This window comes from Dama dama, chromosome X (genome assembly GCF_033118175.1).
Source record: "Dama dama isolate Ldn47 chromosome X, ASM3311817v1, whole genome shotgun sequence".
NCBI classification, from domain to species: domain Eukaryota; kingdom Metazoa; phylum Chordata; class Mammalia; order Artiodactyla; family Cervidae; genus Dama; species Dama dama.
Window position 1 is genome coordinate 85274672 of NC_083714.1, and position 18918 is coordinate 85293589.

At 37.2% G+C, this 18918-nt stretch overlaps 1 protein-coding gene across 13 annotated transcripts in view; it reads left to right on the forward strand.

The window, feature by feature from the left end:
- ATRX (ATRX chromatin remodeler) overlaps positions 1-18918 on the forward strand; it is a 277372-nt gene that overhangs the window by 120191 nt on the left and 138263 nt on the right. For all 13 annotated transcript variants that reach the window (XM_061136821.1, XM_061136832.1, XM_061136829.1 and 10 more), the window contains 3 exons: positions 4299-4429; positions 5117-5293; positions 12785-12878. In XM_061136821.1, coding sequence (XP_060992804.1) covers positions 4299-4429; positions 5117-5293; positions 12785-12878 — 402 coding nt within the window. The remainder of the gene's footprint in view (positions 1-4298; positions 4430-5116; positions 5294-12784; positions 12879-18918) is intronic.

Below are 18918 nucleotides of genomic sequence, written 5' to 3' on the forward strand. Positions count from 1 at the left end.
TAAAATTAGTAGCAGATTGGGATTTAGGAGCTTAGGTTGTGCTTCTGGCTTTGCCACTAACTAGCTTTGTTTCTTTGGCCAAGTCATTTCCCCTTTTTAAGCCTGTTTCCTCATCTATGAAATGACAAACTTGGACTCTCAGGTCCTTTCTTCAGCTCTAACATTTTGTGTTGCTTTTGTAATGGCTGTTTCTCTAAAATTCCGTGGTACAAGAGATTCTCTTGATTATTCCTTTTTAAGAAACTCAGTGTTTTGAATAATCGATTTTTCTACCAGCCAAGAGGTGGTTTACTTTCTTTTCCTGTTGGAGTGCTGAAACAAGAGGCATTACTGATTTCCTTTCTAGGTAGGATCAGAATTACTAAAGGCTTTCTTGGCTCGCTCGCTCTCTGTGTGATTGCTCATTTGTCTTTGCATTGTTGGCCTCATTCCTTATTTTATTTTTGCTTTATTTTAGTAGCTGATGGTGCAAGGATAATAAGGCATTGTCTTATCTTGGTGTTCATTATGTGATTTAGAAGACTTAGCTTGTTTGAGTTTTGGGGTTTTATTATTTATTCTTTCATGCTACCAGTTCGATCGTTGTTTGTGGGTTTTTACCCTCCTTTTCATATTGTTTTGCCTTCTTCCCCTCTCCTTTCCTTCCCTTTCAGGAAAATGGAGAAGTGGCTCCATTACTTCTGGCTCTGCCAGGTTTTCTGCCACAAGCGTGGCACAACTAGTGCCTCTGATGCTTCTGATAGAGTTGTGACTGCTTTGGATGCTATACCTGCCCCACGATGTAATGTCGAGCATTGAGATTCTAGGGGCAGTACCTTGTTGCCTGGATGATTTTCTCAGAAACATCCTGGAAAACCTCAAGAAAGGAAGCTTCAGAGCAAACAGTCAACTAGGGATCATGACTATATATCCGTCACATGCATTCTAGCACGGGTCCAGTTGAGGCCTCCAAAATGATGCTTTCCCAGCCTGAGCTGGTTCTCAAGTGATGATGTCCTTGAAGTTTCTGTGGCCCGTGACTCAAGAGTTAAGGTAGTGGAGTTTCCCTTAAAGAATCTCACTGCAGGCTTTGTAGATGAGACACATCTCACCTCAACATGTTTGAATACTCAGGTTGAAGGTCACCTTCAGCCCTTAGGTCCTTCAAATTAAGTTCTAACTTTGAGTTGTAGGTTATGTGATGGGCTAGTTGTATGATACATAAAGTCTTTGACCTATTGGACTAGAGCCATCAGCCATAATTTATGCAAAATAATTTTATTATTCTTTTTAGGGCTTAATGTATATGGCTATTCATTAGGCTTTCCTTTGCTCAAAAGGGCAAATCTAAAACATCTTAGTGAGGTAAAGCTTAGGGAATCTCCACTACTCTGTATAACTTTCAGTTTGGAGAAAAATGAGGATTCTCTGAAGTTTGTAAATTTTTTTGCTTCTAAAGTGTCCGTGATTGTTCTGCATATTGTGACTTTATTGAAGGTTGTTGATAAATCAAGTAATTCTTCAGTGTGTGGATGTCATTTCATTTTCCATGATTTACTGTGTGATTCTTCAGTTGGTATAGAATCATATTATCTTATGTATTTCATATTCCTTAGTTTCTTCATGACAACCTAGAATTTTAGTATTTGTAAGTTTACATGTCTTGACTTTTCATTTAGTAGACTTACTAGGAATCTATAGAGTTTGAAAGAAGAAATATGTGGTTTCCTAAAATTAACAACCAATTCTTTATAGATTATATGGAGTTTATGACATTTTTTAAACTTGTAAATGCAAACTAAAATCAGGTGATTGAACTAACCTTTAGAGTAACTAAATTAATAATTGTGTTCTTGTTTGCTATTATACCACTCAAATGGTGATATAAGATCTTGTAACTGCACGTAAACTGTGTTTTTCTATTTGTAACCTAGTATCCAGTGCTTCATATTATATGTACACACACGTGCACATACACTTATTCATTCCAAATCTGTGGTTTTACTCAAATTGGCTTGAAAAAGTCTTTCCTTGTTCATGGGAAATGATGATGTGGTATGTATAAAAGATAAGTATAGAGAGTTTTTCCAGAAGGATGCTTTAATTAATTTAAAGAGCCACCCTTTATTTTGAAACTGTTTCCTAGTTCGTGGAGGATATGTCTATACTTTATAAAATGATGAAATAAATGATATTTGGGTTTAATTTTTTTTCTTGGTGAAATGTAAGTTGTCCCCATTTTAAAAACCTTTACTGTGTACAGTCCAAACCATGTACAGTTAGCAAACCACTGATGTAGAAGTTTAAAAGTTAGTCTCTCAGTTGTGTCCAGCTCTCTGTGACTCCATGGACTGTAGCCCACCAGGCTCCTTGGTCCAAGGGATTTTCCAATCAAGAATAATGGAGTGGGTTGCCATTCCCCTCTCCAGGGAATCTTCCCAACCCAGGGGTTGAACCCAGGTCTCCTGTGTTGCAGATGGATTCTTTGCCATCTGAGCCACCAGTGCAACTCCAGTAGGATTTAAATTGGAATGATCTAATCTCCATTTCATTAAAATGCAAATCAAGTTAGAAATCCTCAGAAAAGCTAAATTTATCTGTGGTTTCCTCTTGCAATTTGTACCTCTCTCTGTTGTCTAAATGTTCCTTATCTATCAGTTTAGGAAGGAAGGACTAAAGAGCATATCAGCATTTATGAAAGTGATTAGCTATTTTGTTTGCTTTAGTCTGTCTAGGTGCCTTTGCTGTATATCTTTGAATATAAATTGCAATGAACAATCTATCTTTCAAATAAAATTAAGAAAACATTAACATACATTAACACCTCCTATCATTGAATGAATTCTTTTTTTTTTTTCACTTATTTTTATTAGTTGGAGGCTAATTACTTTACAATATTGTAGTGGTTTTTGCCATACATTGACATGAATCAGCCATGGATTTACGTGTGTTCCCCATCCGGAACCCCCCCCTCCCACCTCCGTCCCCATCCCATCCCTCTGGGTCTTCCCAGTGCACCAGCCCCGAGCACTTGTCTCATGCATCCAACCTGGACTGGCGATCTGTTTCACACTTGATAATATACATGTTTCAATGCTATTCTCTCAGAACATCCCACCCTCGCCTTCTCCCACAGAGTCCAAAAGTCTGTTCTGTACATCTGTGTCTCTGAATGAATTCTTGATTTAATGTGAGTTCATGTTAATAAATAAAAATAATTTCAAATCTAAAAATAAAAAAATTCTCCTAATTCCAGCTCCAAGATTTTGACTGAGCTAGAGTCATTCATGATTACAGAGTAGATGTTTATCCACACAGAAGCTAGTTCAGGGAAAACCAAGGATCATGTCAACTTTTGAGCCTTTTTATAAGGTATCCCTTTGTTATAGTGATTTATGAATTTATATCTAAAGGTGCTAATTACCTCATCTTACACAAAAATTGCTTTTATCTTACACTTTTTTATATCTTCCTTTAGTGCAAACATGAAAATTTATTGGGAATATATTTTAATTTAACATAAGATGGTATTAAATATTTTCTCATGCCTTGAGCAGTTTATTTTTTCATTGGCAAATTGGTCTTTGAGGAGCATCTGGAAAAATTTTGGTATGCTTTAGGCTAATGCATTATCTACTTTTTTGGAAAGTAAAAACTTTTTGATAGTAATTTGTTTTCTTTATGTACATAGTAAATAGCACTCTTGCCTCTTTTCTGCCCTAGTTTGAATATTATTAGGGATTTTTTATTGCTTTAGTATTTTAATATATGTTGTATACTTTCATTTGATTAGAAGAATTTATGCAGTACATTGAAATTTAAGAGCCAAAAATGTTATTCACTAGTTTGAGGCACTGTTTCACAATAGTGGTTTATTACACACTGATTTTCTAAGAATATGTTTTACTGTTGAATAAATTCTTTCATGTGGAGTTTTGTGTTGAAATGCCATTTGTTTGAATGAATTGATTTACTATTGTGGGTCTGTCTGATACTGTAGTTGTCAGATGGTGGCAGCAGAGCAAGTATAGGATTGGAAGGATATCCAGGATGAAGTTGCAATTGGTGAAAATAGTAGAAACATCCCTGAGATTTTTCAGTATATTGTGAAATTAAACAGAACTGGGAGAAAATCAGTGCTAAGAGCATTTTCAAAGGTTTTGGTTGGTACTTTAAATTAAAATAGACTTTGATAGACTTATATAATAAAAATCTTTTGACACAATTATTTCCATTTTGATACATATAATTCCATTTGTTTTTAATTTGTAATACTTCACCACCAAATATATAGTTTTTATTGTCTTTTTACTCTCGAGAATTGCCAAGAAGATGCTTTTAGAAGAAATTAAAGCCAATCTTTCCTCCGATGAGGATGGATCTTCAGATGAGTCAGAAGAAGGGAAGAAAAGAACTGGAAAACACAATGAAGAAAACCTTGGAGATGAGGGTGAGTTCCCCAGAGAGAAGTATGAAGTGAAGTGAAGTGAAGTGGTAGTTGCAGTCATGTCCGATTCTTTGCAACCCCGTGGAATGTAGCCTGCCAGGCTCCTCTGTCCATGGGATTCTCCAGGCAAGAATACTGGAGGGGGTTGCCATTTCCTTCTCCAGGGTCTTCCCAATCCAGTGATTGAACCCAGGACTCCCGCATTGCAGGCAGATTCTTTACTATCTGAGCCACCAGGGAAGCCAGAGAGAAGTATAGGATGTCATAATTTGGTTGTTTGGCCAGTTTAGTCTTTGAAGACTGTCTGACCATGAAATCTCTTAATATATATGTTTGAAGTTTATTAAAATGTTTAAAACGTTGCTACCATTAATCCTTTTGAGTATCTGGTAATAGCTGTGCAGATTTTGTCAGTCACTGCCAATAAATAGATGATTTGCAAAACAACATGTTTTTTACATTTAAAAAATCTATATATGTATATTGGTGATATTTAATTATTACTTAATGATCATAATAGATCAAGTGTAATGTATGAGATTGCTTGGTATCAACAATGAAACAAGATAAGTATACAGCTCTGATCAGTTCCATAAGTCATGATAATTATCTACAAACAAAATACGTAGTTGTACAGCATTTTAAAGGAAAAAAGGCTGAAGGTTTTAGTGATTTGTTTTCTCCATTTAGAAGTAAAAAATCAAGCCAATTCTGAATCAGATTCAGATTCTGAAGAATCTAAGAAGCCAAGATACAGACATAGGCTTTTGAGACACAAGCTGACTCTGAGTGATGGAGAATCTGGAGAAGAAAAAAAGATGAAGCCTAAAGAGCACAAAGAAGCCAAAGGCAGAAATAGAAGGAAGGGTAAGACATTTTAATTCTGATGGTGAACAACATACTGGTTCATACTGGTAAAGAACATATCTGCTCCAACAATTGACCACCTATATTAGGTGAGTGTCTGCACACTGACAACAGCTATTCTGAGAGTGAAATAAAGAATTTAGAGTGGGAAGGTAACCCAGAAACTTGAGAGATGACAAAGAATATTTTTGACCTTTAGTAGTCATATACATTTAGATTAAAAAGATAAATATGACAATAAATAAAACATGCATTAAGGTCATGTGGAAGATATAAGACTGCCTGTAACTACAGGAAGAAATAATGCTTTCCTGAGGAAAGATAGAAGATATAGTTAATTTGGATAGATTTATGCAAGCTTGTGTGTAAAACTTATATGTAGCCAGATTAAATTTTTATCACATTAAATTATGTGTCTTTCTGTACTAAGTCAGTTACATGTTTCCAACATCATGGTAAACATTGAGGATATAAAATAAATAAAGAAATCACTGTTTTATATGATAGTTTTCAACCTGGCTACACATGCAGATCACTTGGGGGATTTAAAAATATACCTTCCTATGGCAGGGCTCCACCTTGAGCCAATTGAAGCATAATTGGTGGTGGTGGGAACCTAGGTATCCATATGTATTAAAAGCATCTCCGAAATGATTTTGATATGTAGCCAGTTTTGGCAGTCACAGGTTTAATAAGAATTATTGACATTAGTGTTATAAGAACTTGTAGTACCATAAGGGGTTGTCTTGTAAGGTGTGGCATAAAGAGGAATTTTTTAGCTTTTTGGGGGGTTGGGGTTATCAACAGAGAAGACTTGACAAAGATGGAGAGTTTCATCCAGCAGATAAAGTTCTAAATGGGGAGAAGGTAGATTTGTTGTTAAAATTTATAATATAAGCAGGGGAAAAGTTTTAAAAACCTCTGTAAATTGTTTAGCACATGGTGGAGGGGATGCAATTTATGTGGCATAGCTGGAGTATAGAAGGGAGTAAGGAAAGGAACAGCAGGAAATTAGGCTGGACCAATAAGACAGAGATCAGATACTGCAGATCTTTGTAAGCCTGTTCCTCAAATTGGAGTACTTGACAGTACTCCTCATGGGTACATGAGGCTGTAGAGTAAATATGGTACATCTCTTTGGTGTGTTCATTTTACTTGAGAGTTGGTGGAGAGCATTCTTATATTAAATAATATATATTGAGCAATTAAATGAGAAATTTTCCTGAGAATTTGGCTAACAAGAAGTTCAAAGAAAGTTTTTTCTTCTTTGGGACAGACTTTGAAGACTTTATTACCCAATTCCTGGCAGGCAGATTAACTCTTCTTTGTGCCACCAGGAATAAGAAAGCATTTTTGGAAATATCTGAGAAGTACATTGGCTTTATAGAGTGGAGAGCCATTGAAAAGTTAAATTTTTTTTTTATTTTAAAAATTATTTTCATATCATAGCTATATTGAGACATAATTTAAAAATCATACAGTTTACCTGCTTACAGTGTACAGTTTGTTTTTAGTATATTCACAGGTGCCACTATTTAAAAAGCTATTTAAGGTGTGTATATATATATATATATATATATAAAAGCATATATTTCATAAGTGTACAGCTTTTAGAAAAATTATTTATTTATTTGGTTGCACTGGATCTTAGTTGTGGCAAGCAGAGTTTTTTACTGGTTGCAGCATTTGAACTCTTAGTTGCGGCATGTGGGATCTAGTTCCCTGATCAGGGATAGAACCCAGGCCCCCTGCATTGGGAGCATGGAGTCTTAGCCACTGGACCATCAGGGAAGTCTCTGTAAGTGGAAATCTAGATGAACATGTTTGGCACCTAGATAAAGGCACAAGACATTGATTAGCAGCATTGAAGATTCATAACTTCAGTACAACCACTCATTGTTCCATTGAAAGATTTCAACTAAGGATGTAATGTGGTCAGATTCGGTTCAGTTCAGTTCAGTCGCTCAGTTGTGTCTGACTCTTTGCAACCCCATGAATCGCAGCACGCCAGGCCTCCCTGTCCATCACCAACTGCCGGAGTTTACTCAAACTCACATCCATCTAGTCGGTGATGCCATCCAGCCATCTCAACCTCTGTCGTCCCCTTCTCCTCCTGCCCCCAATCCCTCCCAGCATCAGGGTCTTTTCCAATGTGTCAACTGTTCACTTTAGGTGGCCAAAGTACTGGAGTTTCAGCTTCAGCATCAGTCCTTCCAATGAACACCCAGGACTGATCTCCTTTAGGATGGACTGGTTGGATCTCCTTGCAGTCCCAGGGACTCTCAAAGAGTCTTCTTCAACACCACAGTTGAAAAGCATCAATTCTTCGGCACTCAGCTTTCTTCACAGTCCAACTCGACTACTGGAAAAACCATAGCCTTGACCAGACGGACCTTTTTTTGGCAAAGTAATGTCTCTGCTTTTTAATATGCTGTCTAGGTTGGTCAAAACTTTCCTTCCAAGGAGTAAGCATCTTTTAATTTCATGGCTGCAGTCACCATCTGCAGTGATTTTGGAGCCCAAAAAAGTAAAGTCTGACACTGCTTCCACTGTTTCCCCATCTATTTCCCATGAAGTGATGGGACCAGATGCCATGATTTTAGTTTTCTGAATGTTGAGCTTTAAGCCAACTTTTTCACTCTCCTCTTTCACTTTCATCAAGAGGCTTTTTAGTTCCTCTTCACTTTCTGCCATAAGAGTGGTATCATCTGCATATCTGAGGTTATTGATAGTTGCCTGTTATTCTGTGAGACTGAGGGCTTTGATCCAATATCTGAGAGAAATATCAATAACCACAGATACACAGATGATACCACCATTATGGTAGAAAGTGCAGAGGAGCTAAAGAGCCTCTTGATGAAAGAGGAGAGTGAAAAAGCTCACTTAAAACTCAACATTCAAAAAACTAAGGTCATGGCATCCAGTTCCATCACTTCATGGCAAATAGATGGGGAAATGATGGAAACCATGACAGACTTTATTTTCTTGGACTCCAAAATCACTGCAGATGGTGACTGCAGTCATGAAATTAAATGACGCTTGCCTCTTGGAAGAAAAGCTATGACCAATGTAGACAGCATATTAAAAAGCAGAGACATTACTTTCCCGACAAAGGTCCATCTAGTCAAAACTGTGGTTTTTCCAGTACATGTATAGATGTCAGAGTTGGACCATAAAGAAAGCTGAGCACTGGAGAATTGATGCTTTTGAATTGTGTTGTTGGGGAAGACTTTTGAGAGTCCGTTGGACTGCAAGGGGATCCAACCAGCCCATCTTAAAGGAAATCAGTCCTGAATATTCATTGGAAGGACTGATACTGAAGCTGAAACTCTAATACTTTGGCCACCTGATGTGAAGAACTGACTCATTGGAAAAGACCCTGATGCTGGGAAAGATTGAGGGCAGGAGGAGAAGGGGACGACAGAGGATGAGATGGTTGGATGGCATCACTGACTCGATGGACCTGAGTTTGAGCAAGCTCTGGGAGTTGGTGATGGATAGGGAAGCCTGGAGTGCTACAGTCCATGGAGTTGCAAAGAGTCGGACATGACTGAGTGGCTGAACTTACCTGAAGGCTTTGAACCTATTTGGAGGATATTGCCATAGTTGATGTCAAGTTCAGTTGTCGTAGTATATGTATAATAATGATATTACCCAGCGGAGCTGTAATGTTGTTCAAAAGGAAGGCTAGGGAAAGAATCTTGGAATCCTGAGCATTTAAAGGGCCATGGGAAAATAGCTATCCATTAAAGAAGACGAGGAAGGTACCCCTTCCCCACACACACATATACTTAATATGCCTTGGACATTTTCATGTAAACAAATAAATAATAATACCTCATTTTGTGAATGCATTTTTCATAAATTTCTTTGCAACATGACTGCAAGCTGGTCTTTCAGATTCTATAAAGGAACTGAGTGATTTAACATATTAGGAAACAGCATGATTTCCTGTGCATCTTCAAAAGGACAAATACTAATTTTGCCTCTGAGGCTTATTAGCTCAGGAATACAGAGCCGTTTACTATGCCAAATAGGACTTCCCAGGTGGCTCAGTGGTAAAGAACCCATCTGCCAAGCAGGAGACATGGGCTTGATCCCTGGGTTGGGAAGATTCCCTGGAGAAGGAAATGGCAACCCACTCTAATATTCTTGCCTGGGAAATCCCATGGACGAAAGAGCCTGGTGGGTTACAGTCCATGGGTTTGCAAAGAGTCAGACACGACTTAGCAACTAAACAGTAGTGTCGGCAGCAGCTGTGGGCCAAATACATTTGAAATGTTTTATTGAAACCCAAGTTTTCTGTGACCTGTGTTTCCACTGTCCTTTTCTGTGGGTAACTTATAATCCAACTATTTTTTTTGGTCTGTTTGTGTAGAAGGATGTAAACTAAAATTCCATCTTATTTATGTTTCTAATAAAGACTAATGTAATAGTGACTGATACTACATTTGGAATCACACCATTTTCCAAGATTTGCAAACTCTTGTGTCTCTGTATTGTCTGGAAACCTTATGATGGGCAATAGGGAAAAATCAGAAGCTAATAGCTTAATTATTAAATCAAGTGTAGCATGTCAACATTTTCACCTAAATTTGAAAAAAGTTGTAAAAGTTATTTTGGTGATAATTTCAAAAATGCAGTGATTGCCTTTATAGTAGATTATATTAGGTTCATGTTATTTTTCTCATTTTTTAAATGATATTTAATTATGTAGGATAATGCCCTTATACTTAAGGGTGAAGTGTCATGATATCAGCACTTAATTTCAAAGGGTTCAGGGCAAAAAAGGATGTGCATATATTTAGACAGAAATAAAGCAAATGTGGTAAAGCAAATCCACTTAAAGTGGATTTAAGAGTAGGGATACAGGTGTTCATTTGGCAATTCTTTCAAATTTTTGGTAGGTGTGAAAATTTTCAAAATAACATTTGATGAAAAATTAATACTAGGCTTAAAATTGTATTTAATCACAGAATTTGTGTGTGCATGTGGACATCTTGTTCTCCCAAATTCCCAGTTGCTTAGCAGTTCTTTTTTTTTTTTTTTTACAATATTTTTATTTATTTATCTGGCTGCAGCAGGTCTTACTTATGGCACCCAGGATCTTCGATCTTCCTTGCAGCATGTGAAATCTTTAGTTGTGGCATGTGAACTCTTAGTTGTGGTATGTGGGATCTAGTTCCCTGACCAAAGTTGAACCTGGGCCCCCTGCATTGAAAGTGTGGCATCTTAGCCACTGGACCACCAGAGAACTCCTTTATTATTGTTTTTTGTTTGTTTGTTTTTTTATTGTGGCAAAATACACATAACATAATTTTTAACCATTTTTAACTGTTTGAAGCAATTCCATGGCATTAATATATTTGCATTATTGGGCAGCCATCAACACTGTCTGTCTCCAGAATTCTTTGATTATCCCAAACTGAAACTAAACAGTAACTCTTCACTCTCCTCTTCTTCCATAACCAATCTTTATATTATTTATGCTTGTCTATATTTTTAAAGATAGACCAGACCTTTGATTTTGATGTCAGATCATAATAGATATTCTAAAAATATTTTATTTTGAAGTAATTTTAGATTTATAGAAATGTCACAAAAATACCCTTTACCTAGCTTTCCTAATTTAACACCTTATACTTATTAAGCACAATAATCAAATCCAGGAAATTAACATTGATACAATAATATTAATTCAGCCAGTGTTTGACAAACTACACCTGAAGGCTAAATCTAACTTTCATGTTTTTATAAATAGTTTTATTGGTATACTGTCATACTTACTCAGTTATTGCTTTCATGTGTTTACAGTGGCAAAGTTGAGTAGTGGCTGCAACATTGACCTTATAGCCGACAAAGTTGAAAATACCATCAGATCTCTGACCTCTGATGCAAACTGTAGATTTTATTTGGTTATCTTTATTTTTCCCACTTGTGTTCTTTTTCCACTTTGGACTTCAGTCTAGGATCCCACATTGCATTCAGTTGTCTCCTTAATCTACTCCAGTCTGTGACAGTTCCTTTGTCTTTTCTTTCATGACCTTGACACTTTTGAGGAGTATTGATCAGATATTTTCTAGAATGTCGATCTGTATGTATTTGTCTAGTGTTTTCTTATGGTTAGATTTAGGTTATTAGACATTGTGACAAAAATACTGCAAGAGTTCTATTGAATTCGTCTTGGTGTGTTGTACTGAGTGTGTATGATGACAGTATGTTTCTTATTATTGGTATTGTTAACCTGATTAAGTTACTGAAGTTGGTATCTGCTGAGTTTTTCTACTGTTAAAAAAAACCCCTATTTTTTTTGTTCATATTTAATGAATATCTTGTGGAGAGATACTTTGAGACAATGCAGATATTCCGTTTCTCATCATACTTCTACCCACTAATTTTAGCATCCAACTGCCTAAGCAGTTTTTACTGTGTTGTATGTTTAAGTGGTGATTTCCAGTTTCTTTCATTACTTCTAAGAAGAGTTGTTTCCCCCATTTATCTGTTTATCACATTACTTATATTAATATGGACATGTATATGTTTTATTTTATTCTATGAGTTACAATCCAGGTTTTCATTTTATTGCTCAGATTGTTCCAGCTTTGGTTGCTGGGAGCTTCTTCAAGTTGCATCATCTATCCTTTGAATATATCCCCATCAGTTTTTGAGCAATGCTTTACTTTCTGGTACTAGTCCAGGCTTATCTTGTATTTTCCCTGCCTGACTTCCTCTGACCAGAAAAATACAGGTATTCTGCTGGGGTTTTAGATGCCTGTGTCTTACTGGCAATTTTGGTACAGAAAAATAAAATTTTGGAGAGAAAAAATAAAATTGGGTATTCATCTTATTTTCTTGTGATAGGCAGGACTCAGCTCCTTTTTCCCAGTTCTGTGGCTAGAAATGAGGTTCTCCTAGAGTTTTGTAGTCAGCACCCTTTGCATAATTTGCAATTCAGCTGGCCTTCCTGTCAAAACCAGGAAAGGAGTAGGGGAAAAAACCCCATGACATTCATCCTCCCACACAATTTTATGAGGATCATTATTTAAGTTTTGATTTCAGTCCCCAATCTGCCTACTCTTATTCCCTTTACAGAGTCCTTAGGTTGTTTATTTATGTATTCTGTCCATAGTTTTTAGTTGTTATAAGTGGCAGAGAGTCTAATCACCCTTAATCCACCTTGGCCAGCCTACTTAGCTTGCTTAAAATAACTAGAATTCTTGTATTGACTGATAATTTTTCATTTTGTCAGTTTACATAGTTAATATACTTATATTTTAATGTAGAATCATAGTTTTATAACCATTCTTGGTTTTCATTTGGATTTTTATAAATACCTTGAGTCATTAACTGGTCTAATCTGTATGATGTCATATGTACTAGAGATATTATTCTCATAATACTCTTAGAAGTTAATGTGATGTTATTGACAAATAAAGGGAATTGAATTTCTATTGGAAAGCATTTAATAACCTTTAATATTTTTTATTCAAGTGAGTAGTGAAGATTCTGAAGATTCTGATTTTCAGGAATCTGGAGTTAGTGAAGAAGTTAGTGAATCTGAAGATGAACAACGGCCCAGAACAAGGTAAGATTATTTTTTTAAAAAATTTTAAGAATGAATAACCATGCTTCAAATTATTTGTAGAAAGTTTGCTGTTGTTAATAGTGATAGTCACTCAGTCATGTCAGACTCTTTGAGACGCCATGAACTATAGCCCACCATGCTCCTCTGTCCATGAGATTCTCCAGACAACAATACTGGAGTGGGTTGCCATTCCATTCTCCAGGGGATCTTCCTCACCCAGGGATCGAAACTGGGTCTCCTGCATTGCAGGCGGATCCTTTACCATCTGAGCCACCAGGGCATAGCAGTAAGTAAAGTATTTAACGTTTTGATTTGAAACTATTAAAATAATTTAAAAATAGTATATAAACATTATATATAGTTGAATTGTATGTTCTGAAGTAGGTGGACTTTCAGTGTGCAAAAACACCTTTTTTAAAAAAAATTATTATATGTTTGGCTGTATCAGGTCTTAGTTGCTGCATGCAGGATCTTCATTGCAGCATGCGAGATCTTTCCTTGCAATGTACACAGGCGTCTCTCTAGTTATAACACATGAGCTGTAGAATGCACGGGCTCAGTAGTTGCCCTGTGGCATGTGGGATCTTAGTTTCCTGGTCAGGGACTGAACCCATGTTTCCTCCACCCCCTGCCATTGGAAGGCAGATTCTTAATCACTGGACCACCAGGGAACTGTAATTTTTCATTTCTGTGGTGGAAAGTTGTAGTGTAGTAGTTATGAGGCTCTGTAGACCAACTGCCTCAATCTAACTCCTAGCTTTACTATACTTCCTAATTGTACGAATACTCTGAGGTTCAGTTTCCTCATCTATAAAAGAGGAAATTAACATTATTATTTCCCTTATTGATTATTGTGGGCATTAAATGAGATTAAAGGGCTTATAAAATAGTGCCTATTTTGTAGATAGTAAGTGCTCCATGAATGCTAACTATTGTTCTTTCATAGCATTACTAAACACAACTTAGCCACAGAACAAAAACAACACTACTAGTATTCTATTAATTAACCTGTGTTTGTTCTTTCAGTATGCATAAATAACTAATCTAGATTACTAGCTGATTAAAATTTTGCTTCCTTATTAGAATAGTATTTAATAATACTGACCATTCTAAGAAGATTTTTATTTCCTCTGGAATAATATGATACGTATATCAATTTGTGTTTGTGTGTATGTGTATATGTATATCTATATGGGTATTTGCATGTGTAAATTTTAAAACATTTGAGATTGTTTTAGATTAATAATTACCAGGTGGTGCCTGGAGTATATCAGGATATTGTACTTTTAGTTCAGTTCAGTCACTCAGTCATGTCCGACTCTTTGTGACCCCATGAGCCGCAGCACACCAGGCCTCCCGTTTGATCACCAACTCCCAGAGTCCACCCAAACCCATGTCCATCGAGTTGGTGATGCCATCCAGCCATCTCATCCTCTGTCGTCCCCTTCTCCTCCTGCCCGCAATCTTTCCCAGCATCAGGGTCTTTTCAGATGAGTGAGCTCTTCACATCAGGTGGCCAAAATATTGGAGTTTCAGCTTCAACATCAGTCCTTCCAATGAACACCCAGGACTGATCTCCTTTAGGATGGACTGGTTGGATCTCCTTGCAGTCCAAGGGACTCTCAAGATATTTCTACAACACCACAGTTCAAAAGCATCAATTCTTCAGCACTCTGCTTTCTTTATAGTCCAACTCTCACATCCATACATGACCACTGGAAAAACCATAGCCTTGACTAGACAGATCTTTGTTGACAAAGTAATGCCTCTGCTTTTTAATATGCTGTCTAGTCTGGATGCCATGGTCTTAGTTTTCTGAATGTTGAGCTTTAAGCCAACTTTTTCACTCTCCTCCTTCACTTTCATCAAGAGGCTCTTTAGTTCTTATTCACTTTCTGCCATAAGTGTGATGTCATCTGCATATCTGAGGTTATTGATATTTCTCCCAGAAATCTTGATTCCAGCTTGTGCTTCCTCCAGCCGAGTGTTTCTCATGATGTACTCTGCATATAAGTTAAATAAGCAGGGTGACAATATGCAGCCTTGACGTACTCCTTTTCCTATTTGGAACCAGTCTGTTTTTCCATATCCAGTTCTAACTGTTGCTTCCTGACCTGCATACAGGTTTCTCAAGAGGCAGGTCAGGTGGTCTGGTATTCCCATCTCTTTCAGAATTTTCCACAGTTTATTGTGAGCTACACAGTCAAAGGCTTTGGCATAGTCAATAAAGCAGAAATAGATGTTTTTCTGGAACTCTCTTGCTTTTTTGATGATCCAGCAGATGTTGGCAATTTGATCTCTGGTTCCTCTGCCTTTTCTAAATCCAGCTTGAACATCTAGAAGTTCACGGTTCACGTATTGCTGAAGCCTGGCTTGGAGAATTTTAAGCATCACTTTACTAGCGTGTGAGATGAATGCAGTTGTGCGGTAGTTTGAGCATTCTTTGGGATTGCCTTTCTTTGGGATTGGGATGAAAACTGACCTTTTCCAGTCCTGTGGCCACTGCTGAGTTTTCCAAATTTACTGGCATGTTGAGAGAAGCCCTTTTATAGCATCATCTTGTAGGATTTGAAATAGCTCAACTGGAATTCCATCACCTCCACTAGCTTTGTTCATAGTGATGCTCCTAAGGCCCACTTGACTTCACATTCCAGGGTGTCTGGCTCTAGGTGAGTGATCACACCATTGGGATTATCTGGGTTGTGAAGATCTTTTTTGTACAGTTGATCTGTGTATTCTTGCCACCTCTTCTTAATATCTTCTGCTTCTGGTAGGTCCCTACCATTTCTGTCCTTTATTGAGCCCATCTTTGCATGAAATGTTCCCTTGGTATCTCTGATTTTCTTGAAGAGATCTCTAGTCTTTCCCATTGTATTGTTTTCCTCTGTTTCTTTGTGTTGATCGCTGAGAAAGACTTTCTTATCTCTCCTTGCTATTCTTTCGAACTCTGCATTCAAATGGGTATGTCTTTCCTTTTCTCCTTTGCTTTTCACTTCCCTTCTTTTCACAGCTATTTGTAAGGCGTCCTCAGACAGTCATTTTGCTTTTTTGCATTTCTTTTCCTTGAGGATGGTCTTGATTCCTGTCTCCCATACAGTGTCATGAACCTCCGTCCATAGTTCATGAGGCACTTTGTCTATCAGATCTTATCCCTTAAATTTATTTCTCACTTCCACTGTATAGTCATAAGGGATTTGATTTAGGTCATATCTGAATGGTCTAGTGGTTTTCTCCACTTTCTTCAATTTCAGTCTGAATTTGGCATTAAGCAGTTCATGATCTGAGCCACAGTCAGCTCCCGTCTTGTTTTTGCTGGCTGTATATAGCTTCTCCATTTTGGCTGCAAAGAATATAATCAATCTTATTTCAGTGTCAACCATCTGATGATGTCCATGTGTAGAGTCTTCTCTCGTGTTGTTGGAAGAGGGTGTTTGCTATGACCAGTGCGTTCTCTTGGCAGAACTCTATTAGCCTTTGCTCTGCTTCATTCCGTACTCCAAGGCCAAATTTACCTGTTACTCCAGGTGTTTCTTGTCTTCCTACTTTTGCATTCCTGTCCCCTATAATGAAAAGAGCATCTTTTTTGGGTGTTAGTTCTAGAAGGTCTTGTAGGTCTTCTTAGAACCGTTCAACTTCAGCTTCTACAGCGTTAGTGGTCAGGGCATCGACTTGGATTAACGTGATATTGAATGGTTTGCCTTGGAAATGAACAGAGATCATTCTGTCATTTTTGAGATTGCATCCAAGTACTGTATTTCGGAGTCTTTTGTTGACCATGATGGCTACTCCATTTCTTCTAAGGGATTCCTGCCTACAGTAGTAGATATAATGGTCATCTGAGTTAAATTCACCCATTCCAGTCCATCTTAGTTCGCTGATTCCTAGAATGTTGATGTTCACTCTTGACATCTCCTGTTTGACCACTTCCAATTTGCCTTGATTCATGGACCTGACATTCCAGGTTCCTATGCTATATTGCTCTTTACAGCATTGAACCTTGCTTCTATCACCAGTCCCATCCACAAATGGGTGTTCTTTTTGCTTTGACTCCATCCCTTCATTCTTTCTGGAGTTATTTCTCCACTGATCTCCCTTAGCATATTGGGCACCTATAGACCTGGGGAGTTCATTTTTCAGTGTCCTATCTTTTTGCCTTTTCATACTGCTCATGGGGTTCTCAAGGCAAGAAAACTGAAGTGTCTTGCCATTCCCTTCTCCAGTGGAACACATTCTGTCAAACTTGTCCTCCATGACCTGTCCATCTTGGGTGGCCCCACACGGCATGGCTTAGTTTCACTGAGTTAGACAAGGCTGTGGTCCGTGTGATCAGATTGGTCTGTTGTCTGTAACTGTGGTTTCAGTCTGTCTGTCCTCTGATACCTTCTGTCAGTGCCTACCGTCTTACGGGGGTTTGTCTTACCTTGGATGTGGAGTATCTCTTCACAGCTGCTCCAGCAAAGTGCAAAGAGCTACGTGGCGTAGCTCCTCTCAGCTGCCACCCCCGGCCTCGTGCCTGGGGTGGCTCCTCTCGGCTTCGCCTGTGTGCCGTCGCAGCTGCCGAGCTTTAGGGGAATATAAAATAACAATAGGATATAATGAGAATTTTAAAGAACTGAGATGGAATTCAGGTAACAGAAAATTCACTATTTCAAAGTATAGAATATAGGGGATTTTTGGAATATTCACAAAGTTGTGCATCTACTACCAGTATCTAATTTCAGAACATTTCCATCATTCCAGAAAGAAACCCTGTGGCCCTTGCTCTTTTCCCATTCTTCCTGCTTCTCATTCCCTGGCAGAAATTAATCTGCTTTGTGTATAGATTTGCCTATTCTGAGCATCTCATATGAAAAGTTTTGTAAATATGTGTCTTTCTATGAATGGAATCTTTCAGTTAGCATGTTTTCAATTTTGATACATGCTGTAGCTTGTTTCAGTACTTAATCCCTTTTTGAAAAACTTTATAGAAATGTAGTATATTTACAGTGTTGTGTTAAATTCTGATATATAGCAAAGTGATTCAGTTATACATATTTATGTTGTTCTTTATATTCTTTCCATTATGGTGTATAAAAGAATGTTGAATATGGTTCCCTGTGCTATACAGTATGACCTTGTTTTTTATCCATCTGATGTATATATCTAAAATATATTTTATATATAGATATATGTATATATAATCCTTTGAGTCTGCTAATCTCAAACTCCGAATCCTTTTTTCCTTTAGTCCTCCTTCCCCCTTGACAACCAGATATTTCTTCTGTCTGTGAGTCTGTTTCTGTTTCATAGATATGTTCATTTGTGTTGTATTCTAGATTCTACATATAAGTGATATATGATATTTGTCTTTCTCTTTCTGACTTACTTCATTAGTATAATCTCTAGGTCCATTCAAGTTGCTGCAAATGGAATTATTTCATTCTTTTTATGACTAATATTCCATTGTGTACATGTGTAGCACATCTTTATCCATTCATCTGTCCATGGACATTTAGATTGTTTCCATGTCTTGTCTGTTGTAAATCGTGCTGTTTTGAATATATGGGTGCATGTATCTTTTTGAATTTTAATTTTGTTTGAGTATATGCCCAGGAATGGAATTGTGGATCATTTGGTAACTCTACTTTTAGTTTTTTGAGCACACTCCATACTGTTTTCCATTATTCCAATTTATATTCTTACCAGCAGTGTATGAGGGTTCTCTTTTTTCCACCCCTTCTCTAGCATTTATTATTCGTAGAATTTTTGATGATGACCATTCTGATGGTTGTGAGGTGGTACCTTATTGCAGTTTTGATTTGTGTTTCTCTAATTATTAATGAATATGATTATCTTTTTATGTGCTTTTTGCCTTTCTGTATGTCTTTGAAGAAATGTCTATTTAGATTTCCTGTCCATTTTCTTGATTTTGTTGTTGTTGTTGTTGTTGTTATTGAGATGCAGTGAGTTCTTTGTATGTTTTGAAGTTTAATCCCCTGTCAGTTGCACTGTTTCCAAATATTTTCTCTCATTCTGTGGGTTGTCTTCTCATTTTGTTTGT